At 40.1% G+C, this 24154-nt stretch overlaps 2 protein-coding genes across 14 annotated transcripts; both read right to left on the bottom strand.

Annotated features, from left to right (window-relative positions):
- Window positions 1-160: 160 nt before the first annotated feature.
- LOC129588103 (dual specificity tyrosine-phosphorylation-regulated kinase 2-like) lies at window positions 161-13299 on the bottom strand. Of its 12 annotated transcripts, none has more exons than XM_055482166.1 (3): window positions 12924-13299; window positions 2492-3315; window positions 161-2088 (listed from the first exon to the last, which is right to left on the bottom strand). In XM_055482166.1, exons 2-3 carry the CDS (start codon window positions 3263-3265, stop codon window positions 1342-1344), a joined length of 1521 nt encoding a protein of 506 aa, XP_055338141.1. In that variant the 5' UTR covers window positions 3266-3315; window positions 12924-13299; the 3' UTR covers window positions 161-1341. The 12 variants fall into 12 exon arrangements, with proteins under 12 accessions (XP_055338141.1, XP_055338148.1, XP_055338149.1 ...); XM_055482173.1 differs by lacking the exon at window positions 12924-13299 and adding an exon at window positions 9994-10420; XM_055482174.1 differs by lacking the exon at window positions 12924-13299 and adding an exon at window positions 10004-10420.
- Window positions 13300-15644: 2345 nt separating this feature from the next.
- On the bottom strand, window positions 15645-19440 carry LOC129588107 (EEF1A lysine methyltransferase 2-like). 2 transcript variants are annotated; one of them, XM_055482182.1, is made up of 5 exons: window positions 18854-19440; window positions 18175-18360; window positions 17515-17586; window positions 16818-17278; window positions 15645-15918 (listed from the first exon to the last, which is right to left on the bottom strand). In XM_055482182.1, the coding sequence occupies exons 2-5, from the start codon at window positions 18315-18317 to the stop codon at window positions 15824-15826; spliced, it is 771 nt and encodes a 256-aa protein (XP_055338157.1). In that variant the 5' UTR covers window positions 18318-18360; window positions 18854-19440; the 3' UTR covers window positions 15645-15823. The 2 variants fall into 2 exon arrangements, with proteins under 2 accessions (XP_055338157.1, XP_055338158.1); XM_055482183.1 differs by lacking the exon at window positions 18854-19440 and adding an exon at window positions 18659-18787.
- Between the last annotated feature and the right edge of the window lie 4714 nt (window positions 19441-24154).

Raw genomic sequence — 24154 nt, 5'->3', positions numbered from 1 at the left:
ATTTCACGCATCCGACTTCCATGCGTGATCAACCCATTATCATTTCACGCGGTAACTGTGAGATTCGTGACCTTAATATTGCAACTTACAATTTACACTAACGAATTCAAACTTCATGCTAGCATGCGATAAGGGAGTTACACTCAAATTTTTAAAGACGTTAAAGAATATGAAATATACAGGAATAATTTATTTTCCATATTGTGCTGCCATGAAATACAAAATATTGTAGACAGATATGTATGTACAGCATAACGGAGAGGCAATTCAGAAAGCAAACAGCAGATTCCACCGTAATGGAATAAAGTCTGCAGCTTTTCGTTAATCATTCGGGCCAAAATCCAAATTTCCAATGGATAAAGCGAAAGCCCCGAACAATACGTAAACACATGGATCACAGAAAAAAGATTCGGTACACATTACAGGTTCATAGTAGTGAGCCAATGAAAACTGAATCCTAACCAGTAACCGAGTTATCGAACTGGATCCATGATCGGCTTACATTGTACTGATAGTGATGACTGCTTTTAGTCCATTAATCCAAACAAAAGTGAGAGCTGCTGTTCATGGTGGCAGAGACCGTTCACTTGACCGATAGGAACTCTTTATCTTTAAAGAAGAGAAACAGATGGGGAAACCTGAGCCATTGGACGGGCATTCTGGATACAAAACACTGAGCCAGTTCAAAAATTATTAGATACACACCGCAGATCTAGTAAAGCGAGAAACCAAAAATTAGTTTTACCAAAAGGTAACACAAGAAAAGAGAGCGCTAAAACAGCAAACAATCCAACTCAGGTTATCCGTTAAGTCGCTCAACGCCAAACAATATTGTGAACCAAGCTTTGATTGCACCTCCACAACAAACGCCCATGTTCCAACCAGCCGAGATTAACCGGTAAGAAGAGAGAAAGAAAGAGGAGAGATAGGAATAACTGAAAGAGGGAATGGGACAATCAAAAAGTAACAATACATGAGTTGTGGCAGATAAAAAACTGATATTCCTTTCGGCGGTTCCATTTTTTAACAAATTTCTCAAGTTCAAACAATTTATGCGAGACAGGGGAACAAAACCCGTCAGCCTCACAGATATGCTGTGAATTCCACTGCGGGTAAATTGGTCAAAATTCCATCAGTATCGGAAGAGTAGGAGCAAATTATTAGCAGGACGTCCAGGTTCTTTCCACTTCCCTCATTTCAGCGCCTGAGGCAATATCCAGGCTTGCCCCGTGCACGGAGCGAGAGCAACATAGCCATATATTTGGACAGGAGATTCACGAGAAATTTATATGGCAGAGGAAAGAATCATGGTATGTGTACAGATAAAATGCGTGCACGCCTTCAGTTGTTCGCCCGATCTGCCAGCACTTGCGCCAGGACTTGCGACTTGGCACCCAGGCTTTCTCCGTTTCCGGGAGGTCGCGGCAGTCGACGCTTCAGCCATTGATGACGCACAGCATCCGGCGGCGTCATCCGCGTCGTAGGATCCCAGTCGAGGCAGCGCCGAATGAAATCCAGGAATAATGTATCATCACATCCTTTGAGGCCAGTTGCGAGATCCTTACTGTTGGGCGGTCCCCGGTATTTGCCGCGCTTATTTCGCGTCCCACTGAGCAAAGCATGACCATCCACATTGGTTGTAACACAGCAGTAGCGGGGGATACCCTTGGAGGAGAAAAAACTTCTTGAACGCTTACACGTCTCCAGCATGCTCTCCGGTGGCATCCCCAGCAATTCGATCATAGCCGCTAGCTGATCGCCCTCGTCTTCGCCCGGTAAGAGAGGAAAGCCGGTGTAGAGCTCAGCCAGAATACATCCAAACGACCACATATCAATGGCCATGCCATACCGGCCACCCAAAATCACTTCCGGTGCCCGATAGAAACGCGACTGGATATACGAGTAAATGCGCTCGTGCTCGAAACAGCTAGATCCGAAATCAATTACTTTAATGCCACTTCTTCCAGGCTGCTTTAATAGCACATTCTCTGGCTTCAGATCACAGTGGATGATTTTCTGCCGGTAAAGGGCATCCAAACACTGGAGTATTCCGTGAGCAAATTTGCGAACCAATTGCAAACTGAAACCCTGTAAAAGGTGCGCTTATTAAAGCGAGAAATCAGTGGAAATAGCCGCCATTAAATTAATATTACCGCAATACGTTTCATCGCAAGCAAATTAATATTGAGGTATGTTTATTATCGCAGTATGTTTAGAAAAAGGGTAAAGGTTCCTTAAAAACCAGCGATATATGATCCGTATCTGTGGATCATCGTCCCTTGACGGTTTCATTATTTTAAGCAGCAGTTTCCGGTTGATCAAGGAAATCAGTGCATTCAGCTATGCTACTTTACAGTAATAAAACGGTAAATCAAACTACTGCACATACAGTACATGTATACTAGACAGTTTCCTTTACAACAAACTCCACTGCACTGTTGACGCCTGCGAATGAGCTGGTCACAATTACCAGTTCAATGCACTACCTTACCTGAAAGCGGTTTTTCTTGATGAGCTCATAGAGATTCATGGATAGCAGCTCAAAAGTGATGCATTTATGGTTGCGAAATACAAAGTTATCCAACATGTGGATAATATTCATTGAATTGTCGTGGTCCAAGCGCTTGAGATGTTCAAGTATCTTAATCTCCTCGTCAGCTTGCTTATGGAAGCGCTTCTCATTGCGTACAGTCTTCAGTCCCACATATGTGTGGGTTTTGTGGTCGTAGGCCTTGACAACTTGTCCGAAACTACCTTTTCCGATAATCTTCAGCACTTCGTATCTGTAGGCAATATGGTCATGGATCACGTGGTGGTACGAACCGTTTTCCGTATCGTAGCCGCCATTCATCGGCCCATTGAACGTGGCCTGAATTTTCTTGGCCCGCGAACCGACACAGTAAATCTGCGAATAGCTGAAGATCTCCTGCTTCTCGAAATTCGTAAGGATATTGTGGTACAACTTAAAGGCGTGATCACATGTCAGGTAATGCTCGTTAGTGGCGCTGGTGGCGGTGCTGCTGGACATCAAGCTGCCCACGGAGCGGGTCACCTGCGGAGAACGGGACGCGGTGCCATTGCTGTGGCCATTCATGACCTGCGAAAAGCCCAGCACTTCCCCATCCGGCGAGTTACTACCACCGTTCAAGCCATCGTCCTGTCCGTTTAAGTTGATATCACTCATGTTGCTAGCCAGCTTCGTAATGGGCGGTAATAATATGTTTGACGCGTCACCCAAATGTGGCATCGCTCTTCCGGTCGGCATAGCGACACACCAGCGGATTCACAGTCAACGCTCCGCTAATTATTGCTGATCTGAAAACAAACAGTTTCCAATAAGAATTATGCGAAAACTCCAGGCAAGTTTGTGGGTCAACGCGCCAATTCACTGTTCTTCCCCCAGCGAACACATTTTAAACAAATAAACTTTTGGATCACGATCCATCGAAACCCGAAGTAAGAGATAGTGAGTTATATTTGGCACGATTAATTATTACTGATATTTAATGCAAAATAAACTGTCCCATTAAACATGTTAACAAGGGCAGGCAGTATCGGCTCGCCGTAGTTGTCCAAAGTAGCATCAAAACCATTTACCCTGCACTTCCGCGAACTCTCGTACTCGCTGCCTACGAGAATGGTGTATATAGGTTATGTCAATCAAAAATAATACCATGCTGCCTGCCAAAGTCCGATTACATTCCACTGCCTTTAAAAGCCCTGGAGATTAACGTCACACCGAGCTAGTTACGCAAAGACTCAGCCAGCTCCTCACTTCAATTCACTAGCTTTAAAACTTTAAATTTACCAATTATTTCACCAAAAAATAAGCGCTATCATTGACAAACCCAGTGCTCAATATTTTCCGGTCCGAAAGCTGTAATTTTTTGTCCCGAATACTCGACATTCGCGTGAGGGAAATTCTTGCCACTCCAAAATGGCAAATTAAAAAGACATACGTAACGAACAGATACAGTCTGAATTTTACATCTAGTAAACACACCAAAATATTGTTTAACTGCCTGCTTCATCGATACAGAACGGAACAGAAAACCTTTATGTACGGCAGGCATATAAACGTTTAGAGGTAAATCAACATCTGAAATGTCCTTTACATGCATTACCACAGACAGTGGTGACATACCCGATAATAACGACAGTCCGAAATCTCCAAAGTAGCTAGCAATGTCTGCGGCAATAAACACCGATCCAATATTTATTTACTTACAATAATGAAATATCGCAAGTCCCTTTGTGGCATAAATACGATACGCATCATCTGCTGTTGAAAAGAGCAAACGGTCTTGTAGCCCGTAGTTGCAAATGCTTGGATAAACTCAGACAGCCAGTATTGCGGCAATTCTGATTGCACAAATCACACTACTTATGAAAAAATGGAATCACATACTGAATAATTCTTCCTGCATGAAGAGGAAACTAGCCAACATTGCCGCGTTTGTTTTCCGTACATCAAAAAGGAAGTACGTCGTCATCTATCCGACGTGCCCTTTCCGTCTCGACTAACCTGACTACTACGATGCATGCGTGTGTTTGCGTTATCAAACATGCAAAATGAGTATACCCCACAAAATGCGGTTGTATAAGTAATTATTTATAAATCATTTCAGACATATTCCGGACTACATCCCTTTGGAATGCCGCATATAAGAAACATTCGCCGCTTCCGCCATCGTTGCAGAACATTCGTCAGTGTATCAATAATGAGAAACGAGTACATCCTCTGACCCAAGTAAATTTACCGAAAGTTTGCCAGTAATTGAAAAAGTGGGCCAAATGTGCAGCCAGCAATACATCAGTTACGCCCATTACTCGGCTTTCTACCAACGAAGAAAAATCCATACTTCTACGATACTAATCGAAAAACACCAGCCATTCGCCAATACACTGCAGAATGTGCCGTCCAGACATATTAGCAGAGAAAAGCTCCCAGAATAGTCATCAAAAACACATCTTCAACCGAAATTACCTGAACAGCAAATTCAAAAATAGCTTAGCATATCCATTCACAACTACGCACAGTGGTTATCAAACGCCAGAAATACACTTTAGTCCCGGTCATTCCTCTCCAACAAGTAATTTTACCAATTCAGTCCAACCACATGAATAAGCTTGCGCGTGTATGATTGTAAAAAACTGTTACACTTACACATTCTATTAGGTGGCACATCGTCTGTTTACACACAAACCAATTAATGTTTACTACGAACCAAAACACGAATTCACACTTACGACAACAATTGCATTCCTCGTTATCGGAGACTGAACCAAACGATCCCGGTAAAAATTTCGTAATGCAATTATTTCGTTCACAACGATATCCCAACCCGATAACAAAATCTCCATAAGAGAAATGATCTTCCATACACTTTCACGCTTATCTTTACAAAGCAAGAGATTCCAAATGGCCTTTTCGTTTCGTAACCCAAAGCGCGTTCTCCGTCGATATAGTGAACATGCGCATATGCTGTATAACAGCAGTACCATACATCATCAAAAATGGGTCGACTCAACTGACTCTATATGAGCACTATGACTGGCTTGAACGGATCTATCTTGCCCAGCAAGTGCCGAGCTTGGCCAAACACTTGTCTTGCTCCGATATTTCGCTCGTGCAGTGTGCTACGATCGCATACAACATCATTCAGACTGCAGCAATAACATGCAGCAGATGGATTCTGTGACCGTAGGAATCTCTTTTCGTGACAACTGAACAGAAACGACCGCTAGTCTCTTTCTCTCTGCAGTTTTGTACAGACTAGACCGTGTGTATGCATGTACAACAATCAAAGCAAGCCCATGCAGGTTCTCAGCTGGTTATGAAATCGATAAAAAGCTCTTAACATCCGTGCAACACCAACCAGGCTGAGCGCACTACAGTTCACATCAGGCCGACAGTACCGTCATATTGTTTCTTTTACCGTTTCAAAGACAGATTTTTCAGCGAACTTCCGGTCAGGTCATGCAAACCGCAATCACAACTGCCACCATACGAGTGCTACAGTTTGTTATCAAGTCACCGCCCAACGTGAAACGATACTGAAAACGTTTTCTCCAAGAGAAAACTATATATGTATAATACATGTACAATTTTTAACTGATTCAGTACCAGATTTCTTGTGATCTACGAGGATCGCCCAGTCAAATACTACGGCTGCCTGACAACAATCACGTATCGGCATATAAAATTTTGATTGAATAAAACCCTCACTCTGCGACACAGTTCGGAAGAACACTTTCTGTCTGCAATATCTGCCAAAAGAAACAACGTCATCAGAATTCAAAGCTGCTCGTATATGTAGAGACTCTACGATTTTGATTGCTACACTAACATGCATTCTCGTCATCAGAACACATCTTAGCTAAACGTCTTGGTCCCTCTAACGACCTAAAACACAATACATGCAGAAAAGTACAGCACAGGAAGTCAGAAACTCGGCGAACCACTAACATTTCCAGTGCAAAGATAGTGGTCGAAGATCGTCTGAGCAACCGCATTCTTATTCAAAATCTCGAGATCAAACAAAGATCATGAAGCAATAATTATAAAAAACCTAACCGGGAGGGGGCGCACTAACATGCATGATGATAAATAACCACCAATGCCGCAACGTACCGAAAGACGTGATCATGCCCTAATTGTTTGCGCTTCATGTCAGCTTTCATGATATTAAATAAGGTAAATCAACAGAAAACTTTTCTATACTACGTATTCATGTGCACAACGACGAGTTCGACAAATTAACTCAATCTAACCGCGCGACCAAGAAGAGCAATCACATGAATACCAGGTTTACGGATGCTCAATTACGATGGACATAACCTCAAGACAAAAAACTGGTCTCAAAAAACCCTGACCAAAAAGTCCACTAACAACGGAGAGGAATACTAACTGGTAGCCGCCATGGTTCATGCAAACGCCAAGCAACTCATTTCATAAAGACCTCGCACAGGTCAAGCTGCACGATTACGAAGGTAATCCTGCGGAAGTGTACGGATAACGAGCCATTCTCAGCACTGCTGCAAATTTGACACCACCGCTTTTCGACAGTAGGTTCACATATTACAAACCGACCAGTCACTCTGGTTGCGTCTATCGGTCTATCTACCTGAAGTAACCAGAACTAACAATACTTAACATCCCGTCCCATGCATTCACGAAAAAAGACTAAGTCCGAGTGTACGCAGATCCCTGATTGCTGTAATTTCGGAAAACGACAATTTTGAAAAACGTTGCTTGCCCGCATCTACATCGCTTCATAATCTGCATCTATGACTATATAATAATGCTGAAGCATAACGTCACGATATATCACCAGTTTACCATTATGCAGTGCTACTGTAGTGGCCCTAAGACGTTTAAGCACACCTCAAAATTTGGAAGGCTTGATATCGATTTCCAACAAAAAATTCATGGTATTCACAGCATTAGAAATACGCCCTACAGTACAGTACGTAAGGTCAGACCTAAAAAGAGGTAACATACCATATTCATTGCGGTGCTTCTAGTAAATAAATGAAACAGGGACTCTAATTTTAACAAACATCCGCAGAGCGGTAGCTCTGAGAATGTGCAAAAATAGAAATCCACCAGTAACAATGACCTTGGTTGGCTACTCGGTAGAACAAGACTGAATATGCATCAAATCCAACTGCGGACAACTAGGGAGGTGTTCCCCGTGCGTTCGCACACACTGAGTACTGACCATGCGAGTGCGCTGCCAGCTCGGCTCTGCGCACAAAGAAACCAGACTACTTCGCTCCACATGGCATGTATAACCAAAGTCAAACTCTCTTACAAAATCCTTGAGTTATGAAGGTCCAATCGTCATCCATGTCAAGGTACCACAATGATTAGTGAATTAGCTCTATAGAAATGGACACAAGTACCACTACTAACACAGGTTCGGTGTATGTTGCGACCCGTATTCACGCCGACGAGCAGACACAAATTGTGAATCATCCAGTGGACGATAAAAGTATATCAACAATTAGTTATCTGACTCTGCGCAAATGAAATAAAAACTTGCACTGACGGCTATTCAACAGTATCAATGAACCAGCAAGCCTTGTATGACTATCCACTGTATATCATACTTTAAAAGTTAAACCAAAACGTGGGTTGAAATTAACATGCTTGTAGAGGCCATCGTGACTAATAGCCGAAAGCAGGTACGGTACGCACCAGCAAAATCCCGATTCCCAATCTAAATCCAAAGGATCATAATAATCATACCGGGTCATGGAAAAAATGAAAACCATAGGAGGCATTTCTGAGGGCTCAGATCTTCAGAAAAGCCATTTGTCAAGGATTTCATGTCCAAATTAGCGACGCGCGAGCTGAAAAACTACTTTAACAACGCAATTACATTGTACTGACACCGCGATCTTAAAAAGGTTATCAAGAGTTTCCTAACTGCAAGATTTTGTGTGCATTTGCGACACCTACACATCGATTACGAAAGGTTGTAAAATCCATCTCAGCGAAATCTGACACACATCTACAGTTCAAAAAACCTTTGATTTCCTGTCGATTACATTTCTGTAAACTATACAGACATTACTTGTCTGGTCGGCATGCTTAACTTGTTGTTGTTTTCTCACCAACAGCTAACACACTCTGAACAGCGCATAACATGTAAAACCCACATTTTCAACTCCAGACGTACCACGCAGCTATTTCCGTGGACACACTTTCCGGAAACAAAACAAAATCCAAATGTTAATATTGGATCTGGGGCACTAGCCTAGTCAAACACTGCAACATGCTACTATAGCTAGACGCAGTTTTCAGACTACGCGACCAACAAAAACGGCTGACTGCTTTCCAGTTTCTACGAATTTAACATTAATGATTACCGGTAGAATATTAACACTCGTCAACCTACATATTATTATAATACTGAAGAACTCGAAACTATTTTCCAGTACCAGTATCAAAAACTTACCCTTTTACTAAATCAGAAAATCATCCAGTGTGTAAGTACGGTATAAGTAATTACATAAGTATACCGAAAGCTCCGAAACAACCAAACTAGTGACCAGTTTTCAAACTGTGTAACCACAAAATGTGATTGCAGGCTACAAGACATGATAGACTAGACAGAGCTAGATAAGAAGCAGCGCAGTGCTGACTATTTTGACGCGGTCAGTTTTGAGCTGCTGAGCGAAAGCAGTAAAATCCTCTTTGTTAGCGCAAAGTTCGAGCCCCGTCAGCCATGACATGAACTGGACAAAACAGACTCAAAACCAGAAACACTCAACCGACAGGGCAGACGCTTATTACAGACATTTCAAGCTTTGTGTCAGATGACCAGTCATGCCGGACAGCGTTTGCAAATCCCAGGCTACTTAATTCTTTACCATTTTAGCTACACTCCGATGTTGTCCAGTTAGGAACATTTTAGTCTTTACACCACAAGACCACAGAGGCGTCAACGGTATACAAGAAATAGAAAAAAAGAAACAAAATGGTATATTATACAATACAAATTTATACAAGAAATAGAAAAAAAAGAAACAAAATGGTATATTATACAACACAAATTAAACTTACAAGTACCGTACTAGCAAGTAAATTACAATGCTTACCGTACGATACGATACACACTTTGGAGTGACACATAAAAACTTCATCAAAAAGTATTAGGCACAAAGGGGTAGTTAATAGAATTAATAAAAACTAAACAGGCACTTTTCCAAGTAGACTTATTATGAAACACTAGCTGTATGAAAAAAGCCAAGATTCTAACACGCGGTTAACTATATTTATACCTTAACGTAAGTTCGCCGAGAATAAACGTAAGAGAGATTTCGCCGAGATAAGGTGCTTTATTAAAAAGCAGCAATTCATTAAAAACAAATATTCAAAAGCCGGTAAAAAAAATTAATTACTCTTTTAGAAGAGAAACAATTCACGCCAAAGCTAGTAGAACTCACTTTTCAGGCACAGTTATAACTGTACAATACACCTACACTGTCATACCGTTCCGATTTAACAGCCATAAATTATTGATGGTGCTCCATTACAATAATACACGAGATCCAAGACAAAGCTCACTTGATTACGAAACATGCTGCTCAGTTTTAACGCTTCATTAAAGTACTTAAAGACAATAATAAGCGTAATGAGTCGATCAGACGAAACAACTATCGACTCGAAAGCACGAAGCTGATGCCTGCAAATCTGCAAGCGACCTGTTTGGATGAATTTGTAAACTCGTACACGACTCGTATACGTCGACAGATTCGACACTGCCCAACCAGACTGCCGTCTGACAAAATATCCCAGCTAGAAATCACGCATTTAGGGGGTAATGTGCCCAAATCAATACTGGGTTGTGTGGGGTTCATTCCAAAACTTTGTAAGCTGACTACGATCCAGTATTTAATCAGAAGTTCATGTAAACCGAAGTCTAAACCGAACACACGGAAAAGCCTGTCTTCAGCTGGACCGCGGTAAAACAATAATTTTCTGTTCGCAGCTGCGAGAGATAGTGGTTTCGAACAACAACAAAAACAGTAATAGTGGCGATACCAATAATGATCACAGCAGAGGAAGCGGCCACTGAATGAAGAACGAAAAGATATCTTATCACCAAAATTATTATTAATTTTTCGATTGCACATACTTGCCTGTAATAAAACCCTCACAATTAGAACCTAGTGTACAATGCCGAATACCGGTCAATTAACCTTTAACTTGTTATTCTGTTACGATTTAAAACTTTTGAATTTCGCCATTCCTCGATCTGTTCCACACTTCAAACTTCGTTCGTTCAGAGCATAACTTCAGCTTCAGGATAAAAAGACAAATTAGACAAAAAACAGGTGAAAGTACCACCACAATGAATACGACTACGTACGACGAGTGATCTGCATTTCACAACACACAGGACAGCCGGGATTTCGCAGGACTAGTAGGAGTAATGATACAATTATATTATCGTTGCAGTACACGTAAAATTTAGTACCCTCATTCTACCGTAGGGCTCCAAGAAGACATCTTGTTATGGAAAATATTCAGAAGCACTGTTCGCAAAGTCTAAACATCATTATATTATGTCAACTACCGCGTAGTCATTTCTTTCACAACAGTATATTGTACGAAATTATCTTGTTGATGTCTTCCTGTGCCGTGTTCACAATCAGCATCTCGAACTTCTGTAACTCATGCGGTGAGTTTTGCTTATGATCGATGTTAATAAAAGATCCCCATTAATTGTCGCCCCCGGCTATTCAAGGATGGCTGATCAAAATGCTTTTCAGAAAAGAAACCACTATGCCGTAGAGAATAATGTAATCTTCTATGATCATGCTTCACATCAGTGCACGAACCAAAGGGATACCGTGGTAATATGATCTAACAAAAAAATATGAGAAAGCACAGCATACTCAGTAGAAAACCCGCAATCTGGTGATACTTTATTTACTGCACTAAAGTGTACTTATTTAAGCATAATTTGTACCATTTCTAGGGCAGTAGCCGAAAATCACTTGATATTACCATAAGGAATTATCATTGAGCGCGGCACAGATAGGTAACTCTAAAACAACCACGACAACAAAATAAAACTGTCGCCATTTAAGCGATCTGCAATTCTGCATCATACGACACGTTAAAATTCATTGCACACCATCAAGTAGTAGCATATTTACAATCGCTAAAAACTGCAAGAACAAGTCACAGCCAAAACCGGACTGTCCAAGGTGAGTTTATCTCAATACTCTGTAACTAGCCAAAGAACGATCCGTGATGTTAACAAATGGTACGCACTTATTAACTGAGCAATCAGTAACATTTCAAGAGAAACGAACACCGGCGGTACAGCATATCTTACACCTTGCTTATACGATCACTTCTGAACCTAAACAGCAGCTTGTTCGCATGATCGCAAAATACAGAATACGAAAGCCGCTTCACCATAAGTACTTTTTTTAGATTGCATACTAAAAAGTACGCAAAAAAGCTCTTACATTGCACACGTAGAAAAGTTCAAGATAGCTCCGTAAGCGGCATTCTAATGGAAACATCTTTAAGACCAGAGATTTATCGTTTTCTTTACGTATTAATCTTAGCATTCCTTGATACCTTTCCGACGCTACGTAATATTATTTAGAAATCACATATGAAAATCCATATAAATAATTTGCCAGGCGAATTGCAGCGGTTTGCAGCAGCGCCACGGTAGCGTCAAACAGCAATATGAGCCTATGGCTAAATGAAATAGTGCACAACTTACATGGGAAATCCGCAGCGCGGACACAAGGGACAGCAAACGGTGAGAGCTGGTTCGCAGCTTAACACTCGTACTTCATAGTTCTTAGTCAGCACAAACAAAGCCTACTCGGGGTAGTAGTCGGCAGACATTCACCAGTAAATAAACGGTGCCATGCCTTGCTAGTTATCAAGACAGTGTTTATTAATGCTTCAGCGACTTTCTCAAGAGAACAGAAACCTCTTACCAATCACGGATTTACGTAATTGTTTGCAATAAATTATTCAAAATGGAGTGATGTTAACTGAACACAATATATCTGCAGATTATTTCCAACTACCGATAATTAACGCGTCTCATGCGCTGAAAACATCGCAATCTGGAAGCATCGGTGAGCCGTCTGGACCTAACTTCGCACGTCGACAATCAATCGGTTCTATTAAAAGTCAAACCCACTCGCGAAAGCCGATGAAAGCTTAAAAAACTGAACCAAACATTTTTCTACAATATAAAAGCTATCTAAAGGAAGCCACCATTCCTAATAATTATAATCAAGGACCATTAATTAGGCCACTTAAAAAAACAAAACGCACTGCACTGTGGGTCTATAGCTTCACTGAACATACAAACTGTAACAAACAATTAAACACATAACACTGGCTCCTCCGTATTTTAACAAAGATTTACCTGTTGTCCCACGGTTTCACCGAATAAATTTCCAGATCACAGTCCTTGCTGCCACGTGAGAATCGTTCCAGGAAGGTACAGAGAAGAAAGCATCCTATTCCTCACAACTTCGGTAAACCGACTGAGCTGCGACTCCGTCAGAGTCCGACGCAAAACCAAACTTCCAGTTCTTCCGCGTGTTCGACTGTCAAATGGACCTGCAAAACAAATATCAGCAGTTTTATCCTGGTTCAAAATTCCCGTTTTTGTCTAAGTTGAAGAGAACTAGATTCACTGATCACTATATGAACTTTAGTGCAGGCCTGCAAGAGACATCGAAAGCACAAAATTAATTATAGCTCTGCAGATCTCTGAACTCGTACAATAGTTCAACAACCGAACTGCAGCACAGTCATGCTCATGCCGTTCGTACTTCCGCTCCGGTGGCGTGTTTGCGCTACATTGAAGTCTGCAAACCTGGTTTTGACTGCCGACCTGAGAGCGGGTAACGTCGCGGGAGCCGCAAAAAGATTTTTTTCGGCCGCCGAAGTTCGGCGGCGCTTTCTTCGGCGAGGCGAAGCATTTTGATTTTGGTTCAATAATGACTTCGATCATAATAATGCCATGTTGGACTGTTTATTTCACTTTAAATGTTCGTATTTCATTCTGAGTCCTGAATACCCACAGAAAAATAATTTTGACTTACAAATTTAGTGGCCTGAAAGTTTAAGTAAGTACTTGCAGTAACTTGTAGGGCAGTAACTTCGTTCGGCATTATCCTAACTCGTAACATTATTTTACAATACAGTCTGTACTACTACAACAATACTGCCGGAAATATTAATCTTCGTAGTAGAAAAATGGTGCTTACTTGCATCTTGAAATCACTCGAAGTTATGTTTACCAGTTAGAATTAACATTTAAAGCACGTACATATACATTTTCATTAATTTTTATTGTAATGCTACATATAACATGGTATAAACAGTGATCTTCGATTGTGCGAAATGATATACGACAACAGTTTTCCGGCAAAACCCCGAATCCCAAGATTGAGATCCAGCAACAAACTAATTACGTATAATTATCTCATTTCTGTGCTGTACTGATACTTACAGTAAGTATATAAATATGCGATGGACTGATTGTTAACACCCCTCTTCCTGCAAACTTTCGGTTTTAATTCCGGCAGTACAAGAAGCTCTTGATAAAGAGTACATACCGTACATACTATACTATATATCTGTACATACTGCGTAAGTGAGCAGTGAGCACTGGGTACTGAATACACCCATGTCAGACCTAGATACTGTAGAACCAAAATTAATATTAATAATAAAACTTCGTAATGTGGTTTTAGTTTTACTGGTTACAGTACGCATAATGCAACACGTACAGTAGTAGAATAGTATGGTGAATTGAACGCACATTACTTAAAATATATACTTATTATGTATACGGAGTGATCGAAAATTAAGAAGAAAAAGAGCAGTACCTCTATGGAATTTTATTGGGTTATTCAAAGGATATTGTTAAACGCAAAATTGCGCAGTACAATAAATTTGAGCACATAATACACTTCATCCAGCCCGGACCAACCGTAGTAACGAGTAGTAAAGAGCAGTAATTCATATTACACTAACTACTATAGATACTTATGATACTTATTAAAGGTAAATTAATTAAAAAAAAACTACTATAGATATAAAGAATCTCTAACTTACAATTAGCGTAGCAAACAGAGTAAGAGACTGATTGCTGCTGAAGAATGCTGACTTGGAACGTAACCTGCGTCTGGTGGCCTTATCGCATATAGCGGCAACACCCGTGCGAGCTGGAGCAGCGGCAGCAAAAGCTGAACAGGATAAGGTAACCAAGTACCAGAACATCACCCATGACTACTTGTTCAGCGCTTTGGGCTTCGAGACGCTAGGACCCAACGGACCGGAAGCTACCCGCCTGCTCACGGAAGTGGGTAGGAGGGTACGGCAAGAAACCGGCGAGGCATGAGTATCTACGCCAGCGGATCAGCATAGAAATCCAGCGCGGGAACGCCGCCTCCGTTCAGGGAACAGCTCCGCCGGGAGCGAATTTAGATCAGTTGTTCTTTGTTCTTAGACCTCCCGAGGCTGTTTTGTGCTGATTGAGTGTACTTCGTTGTGATTTCATTTGTTTTTCTATAAGCGGAATGGGTATAATAAAAACTCCATTAAAAAAAAACACAGAGTTTTCTGGTTATTTCGGTTTATTTGGTGGTTGGTTGATTTTGTTCTATACCGATTTCATAGCTATAGAGTAGAGCGGACAATCACGCCATAGGTTTGTTATTTTAATACTTAAAATTAATAACTGCAAGCAGGTACATACAATTATTATAAGTAGGCAGAGCAGGCAATTTGGTTGGTACGGTGACTACGGTCAGTCGGTATGTGATTTCAAAAAGTACGTACATAGAATTACACTTGGATAACATGTACTTAACTGTCTGGATTCCAAAAAGTGTTCAGGTAATTATTTGTGTAAGTCACTTCGTCTACTGTACTTATGTTCACGCCGCTCATATTCTCAAATGTTCTTGCCTAAAAGAAATTCAACTGTTTTAAAAAAAAGACCAAATTCGCAAGGAAAAGAGTTTTGCATTCACGACTGTACTTATAAGTTAAAATAATAATATATATGAACTCAGTTATGAAGCTCTGGCTTATTTTTCCGTACGTACTTCTATTTCATAAAAGTAGTAAATAATATTTCTCGACCGCTTTGATCAGAATGACGCATGACGCAAATTATTGAGAAATAAAATAAAAATCTAATACCAAGCTGCATCAAACATAATGGAAAATGATCTGGTAAACTTTGTAAAATTGTAAAACCACATTCAGAAAACTTCGCCAGTTTAGTTCGTCATGGGCGCAATTAGCTCAGCGCCGCTTAAATACAAGAGCAGTAACAGTCCGCCCACTTTTCCCTCCAAACTGAAACTGGGGTGCCGGTAATTCGTCCACCACTTCGAAATCTGTAACAAAGTTTGAGTCATTAATAAGCCTTCTCATACAGTCTGTTTTACACAGTAAGATAAAAACTAATAAAAACAAAGAAGAATGTTATACGAGTGTACATACATCATTGTCGAACATCGTAAACATGATCGACGCACAGGAGAGTTCTTTACTAACTTCTTTTGTTATCATCGAGCATCTTAACGAAGCATAAAATGATTAAGATTTCATTCGCACATCCATCAGTAAACCGACTGTAATGCAAAAGTATGACTATTGGGAAACTGCGAATGAAAGTAAGCCGCACTTTCTATATTTTTTGCAATTTGCATCGTTCCTGTCGTCCGATCACCACAGAGCGTGCGTCCCTGCGCCGTGTGGCACTAGCTCCAGCAGTCCAGACGCTTTTAACCGAAAGCTCGTTCTATGACCTCAGTTACGCATATGTTTCTGTTGTTACAAACCGATCGATGTTATGCAACAATTATATAAATTACCAGATCTGCGCACGAACGCTTGCGGTAAACCGCGAACAACTCACATTCTGTTAGATTAACACCAGTGTGCTTAACTGATTTATGCACAAGTTAATCAACTAATAACTACCTAGTCTCAAACACATTCTGTAATGTGAGAACTGCTCTAGGGGAGATAAGCCGTTTGTGACGATATCAGGACTTCCCTTGACGATATACTTACTAAGCGAAAATTATTACCACGCACAGTAACTACTTATAATATTCGCATCGTAGTATAATGGCATGCGATCGAGTTGTACAGCGAGCTACAGAGCGCTTGCTGAAATTCTGAATGGTTCAAGTTTTTCGGATTCCCGTTTAAAGGCTCCAAGAAATTATAGGAGCGGGGTGAGTTGTTGAAGCATTACTGTATCGTTACAGGGTACCCGCACAATTACCTGTGAACTGCGACACCATCTCGTCTTTCGTCCAGTTACAGGATGTGATTACGAGCACACCGTTCTCGTTGAGGATTTTGTGTAAATTTTTGGCATAAAGAGCTCTCTTTTCTCTGGAATTAAGGGGATTCAGGCAAATCGCGTCATATGTTCCTTTATCTATACACAGATCAAAACTTCGCGCAAACAGCTGGGGATGCTCTTCGCGGCAGTCTTCGGGTACGGTGATGTCCGCAACGGAATACTGTATAGTGTTGGCATTTTTGTCCCTCGCGACCGTCGTAGCGAGGGATACCGCGGCTTGGCTGTAGTCGATCCCGGTTAAGTTAGTGAAACCGTTCTTGTGTAAGGCAAGCAACAAGGATCCATTTCCACAACCAATGTCAATGACGGAAGTCGTTTTAGGATATCCCTTTCTTGTAATCCAGTTAACAATTCTGCGCTCACTTTCGAAACCAAACCTGCATAATTTAAGCACAACACAAGGTTATGAGTTTAGGCCTTTAAGGAATATGTTGCAAATTCTTCCTCAACCGCTAAACTGAAGTTTAGCAAAGCAACACAGTTTAATGCAAAGTAAGTACCAAACTACCAATGTTTTGTCGTAACTTGCATACGTACAGTACTTATGGTTAGTAGTAAACACAGAACAGTTGTTTTCTACTGAACAGTTGTTTATTTTTAATAAGAAACTTACCATATTTCTCCAACATCGATTCCGTTTGTGTCTTCATAGTTTTGCAGGTCGGTTAGGTACGTTTCCTCCCAACTAAAACCAAAACAAATTTAACTGTGCAGCCTGTACTTATCGATAGTACTTGTACTAGCCATAAGTTACTAACTAATCAACAATAGCAGCTATTAGATGAATTTAGATCCCAATAAATTTATGAACGGTTAATTAGAAAATTATCATTCGTGTGCTCGGGACACTACTCTAGCAATCAAACAGCAAACATCACAAATCAAAACGTCAGCTTGTAAGAAATGCCAATTACTGTACACATTTACGATGACGCGTGACTAGCGTCGTAAAAAACGCAAACATACTTTAGGTTTCGAAAGCAGCGGGATTTACGTAACACTGATTAGTGAATACAAACGAACAAAGTCTTACGAACCAAGCATTTCTTTGTTATAAGTAAAATATTTTAGAAAAGTATCGTACAGTCCACACTGATCATTAATTTACGTAACCTGTGCGTCTATTGTGCGGCAAAAATTATGTAAGGAATTCTATTTATTATTTGTAGAGCATCGCACGCCGCACTGTAATCGATATTGAGCAATTCACCCAGAGTTCCTATTACGTAACACATTTCGCAAGATTATGACTGTGAGTCGGTTAGACGCTTACTATTCTCGGGTTCCCAGATTCGAGGGATTCAAATCCGTGTCCATGTTGACGCTGGAGGAGGTTGTTGTGGTTTCTTGCAGAATTTTCAAAACGGCAGCTTTTAACAATCTCTCGAAGTCGTATTCTTGTGGGTGCGAATTCATGATTAGGGCCGATTTCGGTACAGGTCGGAAGATGGCAGCACCGCTAAGAGATGAAAATTCAAGATTACTTTCGTCGTTCTTCCAGTATACAGTAAAGCCATGGATCCAACATCGGTAATGAAGATAATATCTTATGTAAATAAAAAGAACTTGAGTAATTATAATTAAATAAAGGACCAAACTAATGCGCCCAGTATAAATAACTGAAGTTACATATATATAACCTGTTTACTAGTTAATAGTTATCAACAAAAGGCTAAGAATCCAATTCAAACGGAACCCAGCCTATCTATACAGGTGGTGAATTATGTAATTCTGACAGTATGACACTTTGACCTCACATTTCTGGCGTAAAAGCGTTTAATGCACGGTACTCTTTTTACTGCAGGTACTGAGTTATGCGGGATGAACGGCACTAAAATAAGCGCGCGCTCACCCATAGCAGGTGGCCCCGTGCAATTAGACTACAGATATACTAATTATTATGTAAGCCATACTGACTTAATATTGATGTAGGAAGGAGTGCGGATACTTACCATTACATTTTTAAAAAAGGAAATCCTCTTGAACGTCCTTTAACTTTAAAACAGATACGACGATTATATGCCCAAATCATCTGTAAATGGTGCAATAAATCTTGAATTGTCCGAAACACGTGCTGGTTCAGATCCGACTCGAAGTACACCGTACGAAGCCGGCAGCTTGAGCTAGAGGAGGATTCTTGGTGACCGGTAGTAAGCGTCCTTTGGCAAAGGTCACGAATGGTCGAATCCTGGCCAGAGTGGTCGAATTCTGGATTCGAAGGGATTTTCAGGTTTCTATGCTAGCCGGTGCTGGGAATTTTTGAGGATGATCTATGAGTTTGCAAGAAACAGCGGTGCAGCTGTGGTAATCTCGAGCTGTGAATACGGTCGAATGATGGGAACGGCATGGTAGCACTGATCTGCAGCATAGCATATTCCAACGTGCCAACTACCGGTATCGTGTGATTCGTAGATGCTACCAGCGATCGTTTGCGGCTCGATGCTCGTTGATCCCGCGTCTCGGTCTGAGCGACTGTTCTTGAAAGTAGCATCGAATATGTGCGAACCGTTTTGTAATAATGTCAGCTTTCGCTATAATCGCGTAATTCTTTTTACAAGCAACCGTTGCTGATCAGCCGAACGGCATTACGTATCCCAAGTGCGTACTACGTACTTACATTAATAGTAGTTATGTTGCTGCAAAGAACTTATGGCGACGAGAGTGAACGAACACAATTCTTTCGTCCTTACAAATGTGCCAAACTGTAACCTGGGTTTCTAAAAAATTCTGCGACTTCCATGGAGCGCGTAAGCATGGGCGTGCGTACCACATCAACATGCACGTTTCCGGACCGGTTGAGGCCGAACTACGGTAGCACTTATATAATTATACGTAGCCACATACTAATCGTAAATTACCGCCAACCACAGTACTAGCAGAGCTAACCATAAGGTATAGTTACCCAAAAGTTTGAAGATTAAAGAATGATTCGAGTGGTATTACTTGTCTGCAAAGTCTTTTTCGTTATAAAAAAACAATCGCTGGACCAAAAAAGGTAGCTCACAAAGACAAAGTAAGGTGTCAAAGTTACAAATAGTAAGGTGATAAAGTTACACTTAGTAACTTTCTTCTACTCGTATATACAGTACAATACTGTAAGTACAGTAAAGTACGTACATGCAAATTGCAGATCTGTTCGCAGAGAGTACAAACTTGAAACTATACAATTAAAAGAATGAAACTATACGCCTAGAAACTATACGCTTAAACTATACGAAACTATGCGCTTCAGGTAGAAGAAGGAAACTTGAAACTATGCTCCACAGGATACCACCAGCCCCAGGTGTTAATCAAATTCTAAGATAGAACTTACAGTTGTTAAATTAACTTCATAAGGGTTGCGCAACCATATATTCATTCCTGTCTAGCGACTTGCGGCAAATTTGTTATGGTTTCACATGTACTTGCTAGTTCCTAATAACTTCCTATTGCATTTGCAGTAGTACTAGTACCAATTTAACAAAATAGCTTAACACACTAATAATTTTAAAAACTGCACTTTCTTGACATCATACTGCTCTAATAACAAAATTTTCTGTTCATATAGATAATACATACAATACATAAAGGTTTAGCGCGCGGTTGATGTTGATTAGTGTTGAGTGCGGCACAAGTTGCTCCGCACAGCTGAATGAGTTCAAAAATAAATTGCTCAATCTTGTTAAAAATACTGAAAATAGTAACTAATCAATTGTAAAACAAATCAGTTGTAATAGATGTTTAAAACATTGTAAATGATAATAGTTCTGTTTTGTTTGCTTGCTCATACTCATCCAAAAGCCTCAAAAAGTATTCACTAAATAGGGGCGCACTGTTTTTACTTTTAGTGCACCAACGGGGCTAATTACAAATTTACAATGATTGATGCCGAAAAAAAGTTCAAATTTATTTTTAGAGCTGGACACTGGACAGTGCAGTTTCCGTACTCAAACCGTAGCATGCGCATTACCCTCGTCAGAAATATCATATAGTTTAATAACATTTTGAATTAGCCTTAGATATTACAGATTGCCTCCTTTTTTTATATAAAACTTACGAATATGAAACATTTGAATATGGATATCAGATACCATTTTGTATTTATTTCGGCATGTTTCACATAACTAGTTTTACACAAAAACTAACATCGAGACATACTTTTTCATGAAAACACAACATAATTATGTAAAAAAAATCGAATTGGATAATGCTAGAAGCATAAACGGAAAACTGACAAGAGCGATAGAAATTGCAGAAGAGCCAGCATGGACAGCATTAGCGACTACTAAATGCATAACAAGTTAATCATCATACGATGGCAAGGACAATCATGGACGTCGACATCCACACTTCCGGTGAATTCGCGTCTTGCAAGGGATCTGGAGAGCAATACTTCATCTGCCCTGCAAAACATATAAATTGTGAACCATCAGCATGGTTATTTTACTTACAATATGATATTTTCAGATGCACAACAATTGCACTCAAATTAGTCTACTTTACTTGAACGCAATAGATGCTGCATTCAGATCTACTGCATTCAAGGACGGTCATTTGTTATAGAAAAGCGCTGCAAGTTAGGACTTTTAATGCACCAGCAGCAAATTGCTGTGCATGTCGACATGCAGTTTTCAAACAAAAATCTTAAATTAAAATCTGTGTTTTCGTTAACGGAGCATTTGGCTAATGAATAAAGCGAATGGAAAAATCGACACTTTGACATAAACATTTTGTATTGTTTTACAGACCAACTGCAATGGTCAGGACAGTGCAGCAACAACGCATTAAATTCATTTATTATTTTTTAAAATTTATTATTTGACAAACATTCAGAAAAACGGCAAAAAACAAGTTAGGAGACCTCATATACGCACCACCAATTACGCACTGACTGCCGCTTTAGAAACAGGCATGTCGACATGCAAATAAGCGATAAGAAAGACATATGCATGTCCACAAACAAATAAACAATAAAAAAACATATCAACTCAAATTTTGGTACGTTAAACTTGTCCCTGCTGCATTTTGAAATACCTAAAAAACGTCCTTAGCAAAAAAATCTAGTTTCTGCTCGCTTCCTATGTTTAAGGTATTAAAGGACTAATATTCCCTTGAATCGAAATTCGTTGTATAGTTTGGTAGCTGGAAAATAGCGCTGCTTCACATGCATTACCTGTTGGCACCTTGCATGTCCTCATGATCATGATCATGCATTTGTCCATCTAAGCAGAGCCTCAAGGATCTGGAAATAAAACGCACACAATAATTTGACACGTGCTATCTTTATGACTTTTAAATTGGAAATTTTTCGATTATCTCTTACCTAGAACTGGTCCAAAATTGCTGTGGGTCCTCGCAGCATTGCAGACTGTGTCGAATGTTGCACTTTATCCATTAGCATGCCGTGCGTGACATTGCCATAAACCACTGTCGCATAAATATGAACACTAGCAGTGTTTTTTTTAAATGTTTTAAAAATAAAAAAACTTGGCTGTCGACAGCCATAAAACAAAACGTCAATGATTCAAACAAAATACCAGAAACCATTTCAAAAGCACAGATAAAAAGTCGAGAATTGCCATTACCAAACTGGCTGTCAAAATCAGCTTGGGCGCAACGGCTCTGAACGTGAACTTGCGGTGAACACTGGAAACTGCCATGCAGCCAATTAAACACCATGAAAGTAGTCTACAGTGAGCGTAGTCGGCAGCAAAAATGCAGCCACCACGTGGGCAGTGTCAGGTATTTTTTGTCGTTAACGTTTTGCCTCCAACCAGGTAAACTGGAGCAGTTTGTTTTTTTGTTTCGAAGGACTTTTGCTTCTTTTGCGATTTTTGGCACGAGGATAATTCTTGTCGGTCGACCGATCATGTGCCGCACAGGAACTATGTCTTTGATAACTGATTACTTAACAGGTTCTGCAAAGCTTTGATGCTCTATAGCGGCGACACATGGATCAAAATCGCTTTTTTAGGTTATGTGGCGAGGCAGGGCGATCAATGTCGGTCGACCGACAAAGCTTTCTCTTTAGCTGCAATATCCTAAATTGTTATTTGCAATGAACCAGAACCGCGACGGTGTCGGGACTGTTGGCAATTAACATGGGCGGTCGTAGTGCTGATCTTGGAATCTGGCTGGTTTATTTTTTTTATTTTTCTGGAATTGTTTCTTGCTAAGCGAGATACTGTTTACTTACATGACGGTCGACCGACAAAGCTTTTGTTCTTTTGTTCTTCTTGTATTGCGTTTGCTTCTGTTTAACGTTTTGGCTAAACAGTTGCGAACGCGGGTGAGTTTGGAATAAATTTTGTAACTTCGATACGTTTTCGTATTGATATAAATTATTACATAAGATCTGCTGCCAAAATCATGCCGTCGGCACATTTTATGATAAACGGCTTAACATTTGAGGTATGTTGATACAGTTTAGAACAAACTTTTGACGAAATTTGCCGTAAGCAAAGCCGGGAGAAATGCTAGTAAGATAATCCTCTGGTTGATTCGCATTACTTTCGACGATCATATACATTAATATGTAATGGACAATAATAATTGTGTTAGTGTATGACTAGACTGTTATTAAATAATTATACACTTTGTTAATTCTTGCAATTTTTTTCAAAAAAGAACCAAAAACAGATCATCAAATTAACGCAGAAAATAGATAGCTAATTTAACACAACAAATTCGCGGAAAATGACAGCTTAATTAAGCCTTAAGGTCTTACCAAATTTTCTTCAATTTCAATCAGTGATCACTACGAGTACTAGTGAAGTATGAGTAATGATTTAATTAATAAACATGTTCAACTTTTGAAATAAATTTCTGGATTCAACTGAAGACTCTTCAAAATGTTATCTGGTAAGAGACAAGAACAAAAATATTACGTAGGTTTATATTTTTTTATTTTCTACGAGGTGTGTTTTTGTATTAAGTTTAAAGTTTGTGTCATATTACAATGTCATTATATATTAATTACAGTTCTAATATCGTCAAGAGTAAATACGCCACGAAGAGCGTACGTAACACTTTCCAATTCCACAATCCCAATACATTTCCCAGTGGTATTGGCGCTCGCGCTCGTGCAATAATGTATTAACAACCACCGCTAGTATTCTATAAAGGTTACTAATCTCCGGTTTCGCGCAGCTACGTATAACTTCGTATTATTATGGCTACTGTGAGCGCATGTGCTGCCGTCTGGCGTCACGAGGGTGCTTTACGTACTGTACGTTCGGCTTCTCAGAACATGCAGTTGATTCAACTGACTGGCA

Source organism: Paramacrobiotus metropolitanus, unplaced genomic scaffold (genome assembly GCF_019649055.1).
Source record: "Paramacrobiotus metropolitanus isolate TYO unplaced genomic scaffold, Prichtersi_v1.0 Parri_scaffold0000028, whole genome shotgun sequence".
Lineage (NCBI taxonomy): Eukaryota > Metazoa > Tardigrada > Eutardigrada > Parachela > Macrobiotidae > Paramacrobiotus > Paramacrobiotus metropolitanus.
Note: the sequence above shows the minus strand (reverse complement) of the source record. Positions and strands in the feature narration are given on the sequence as shown.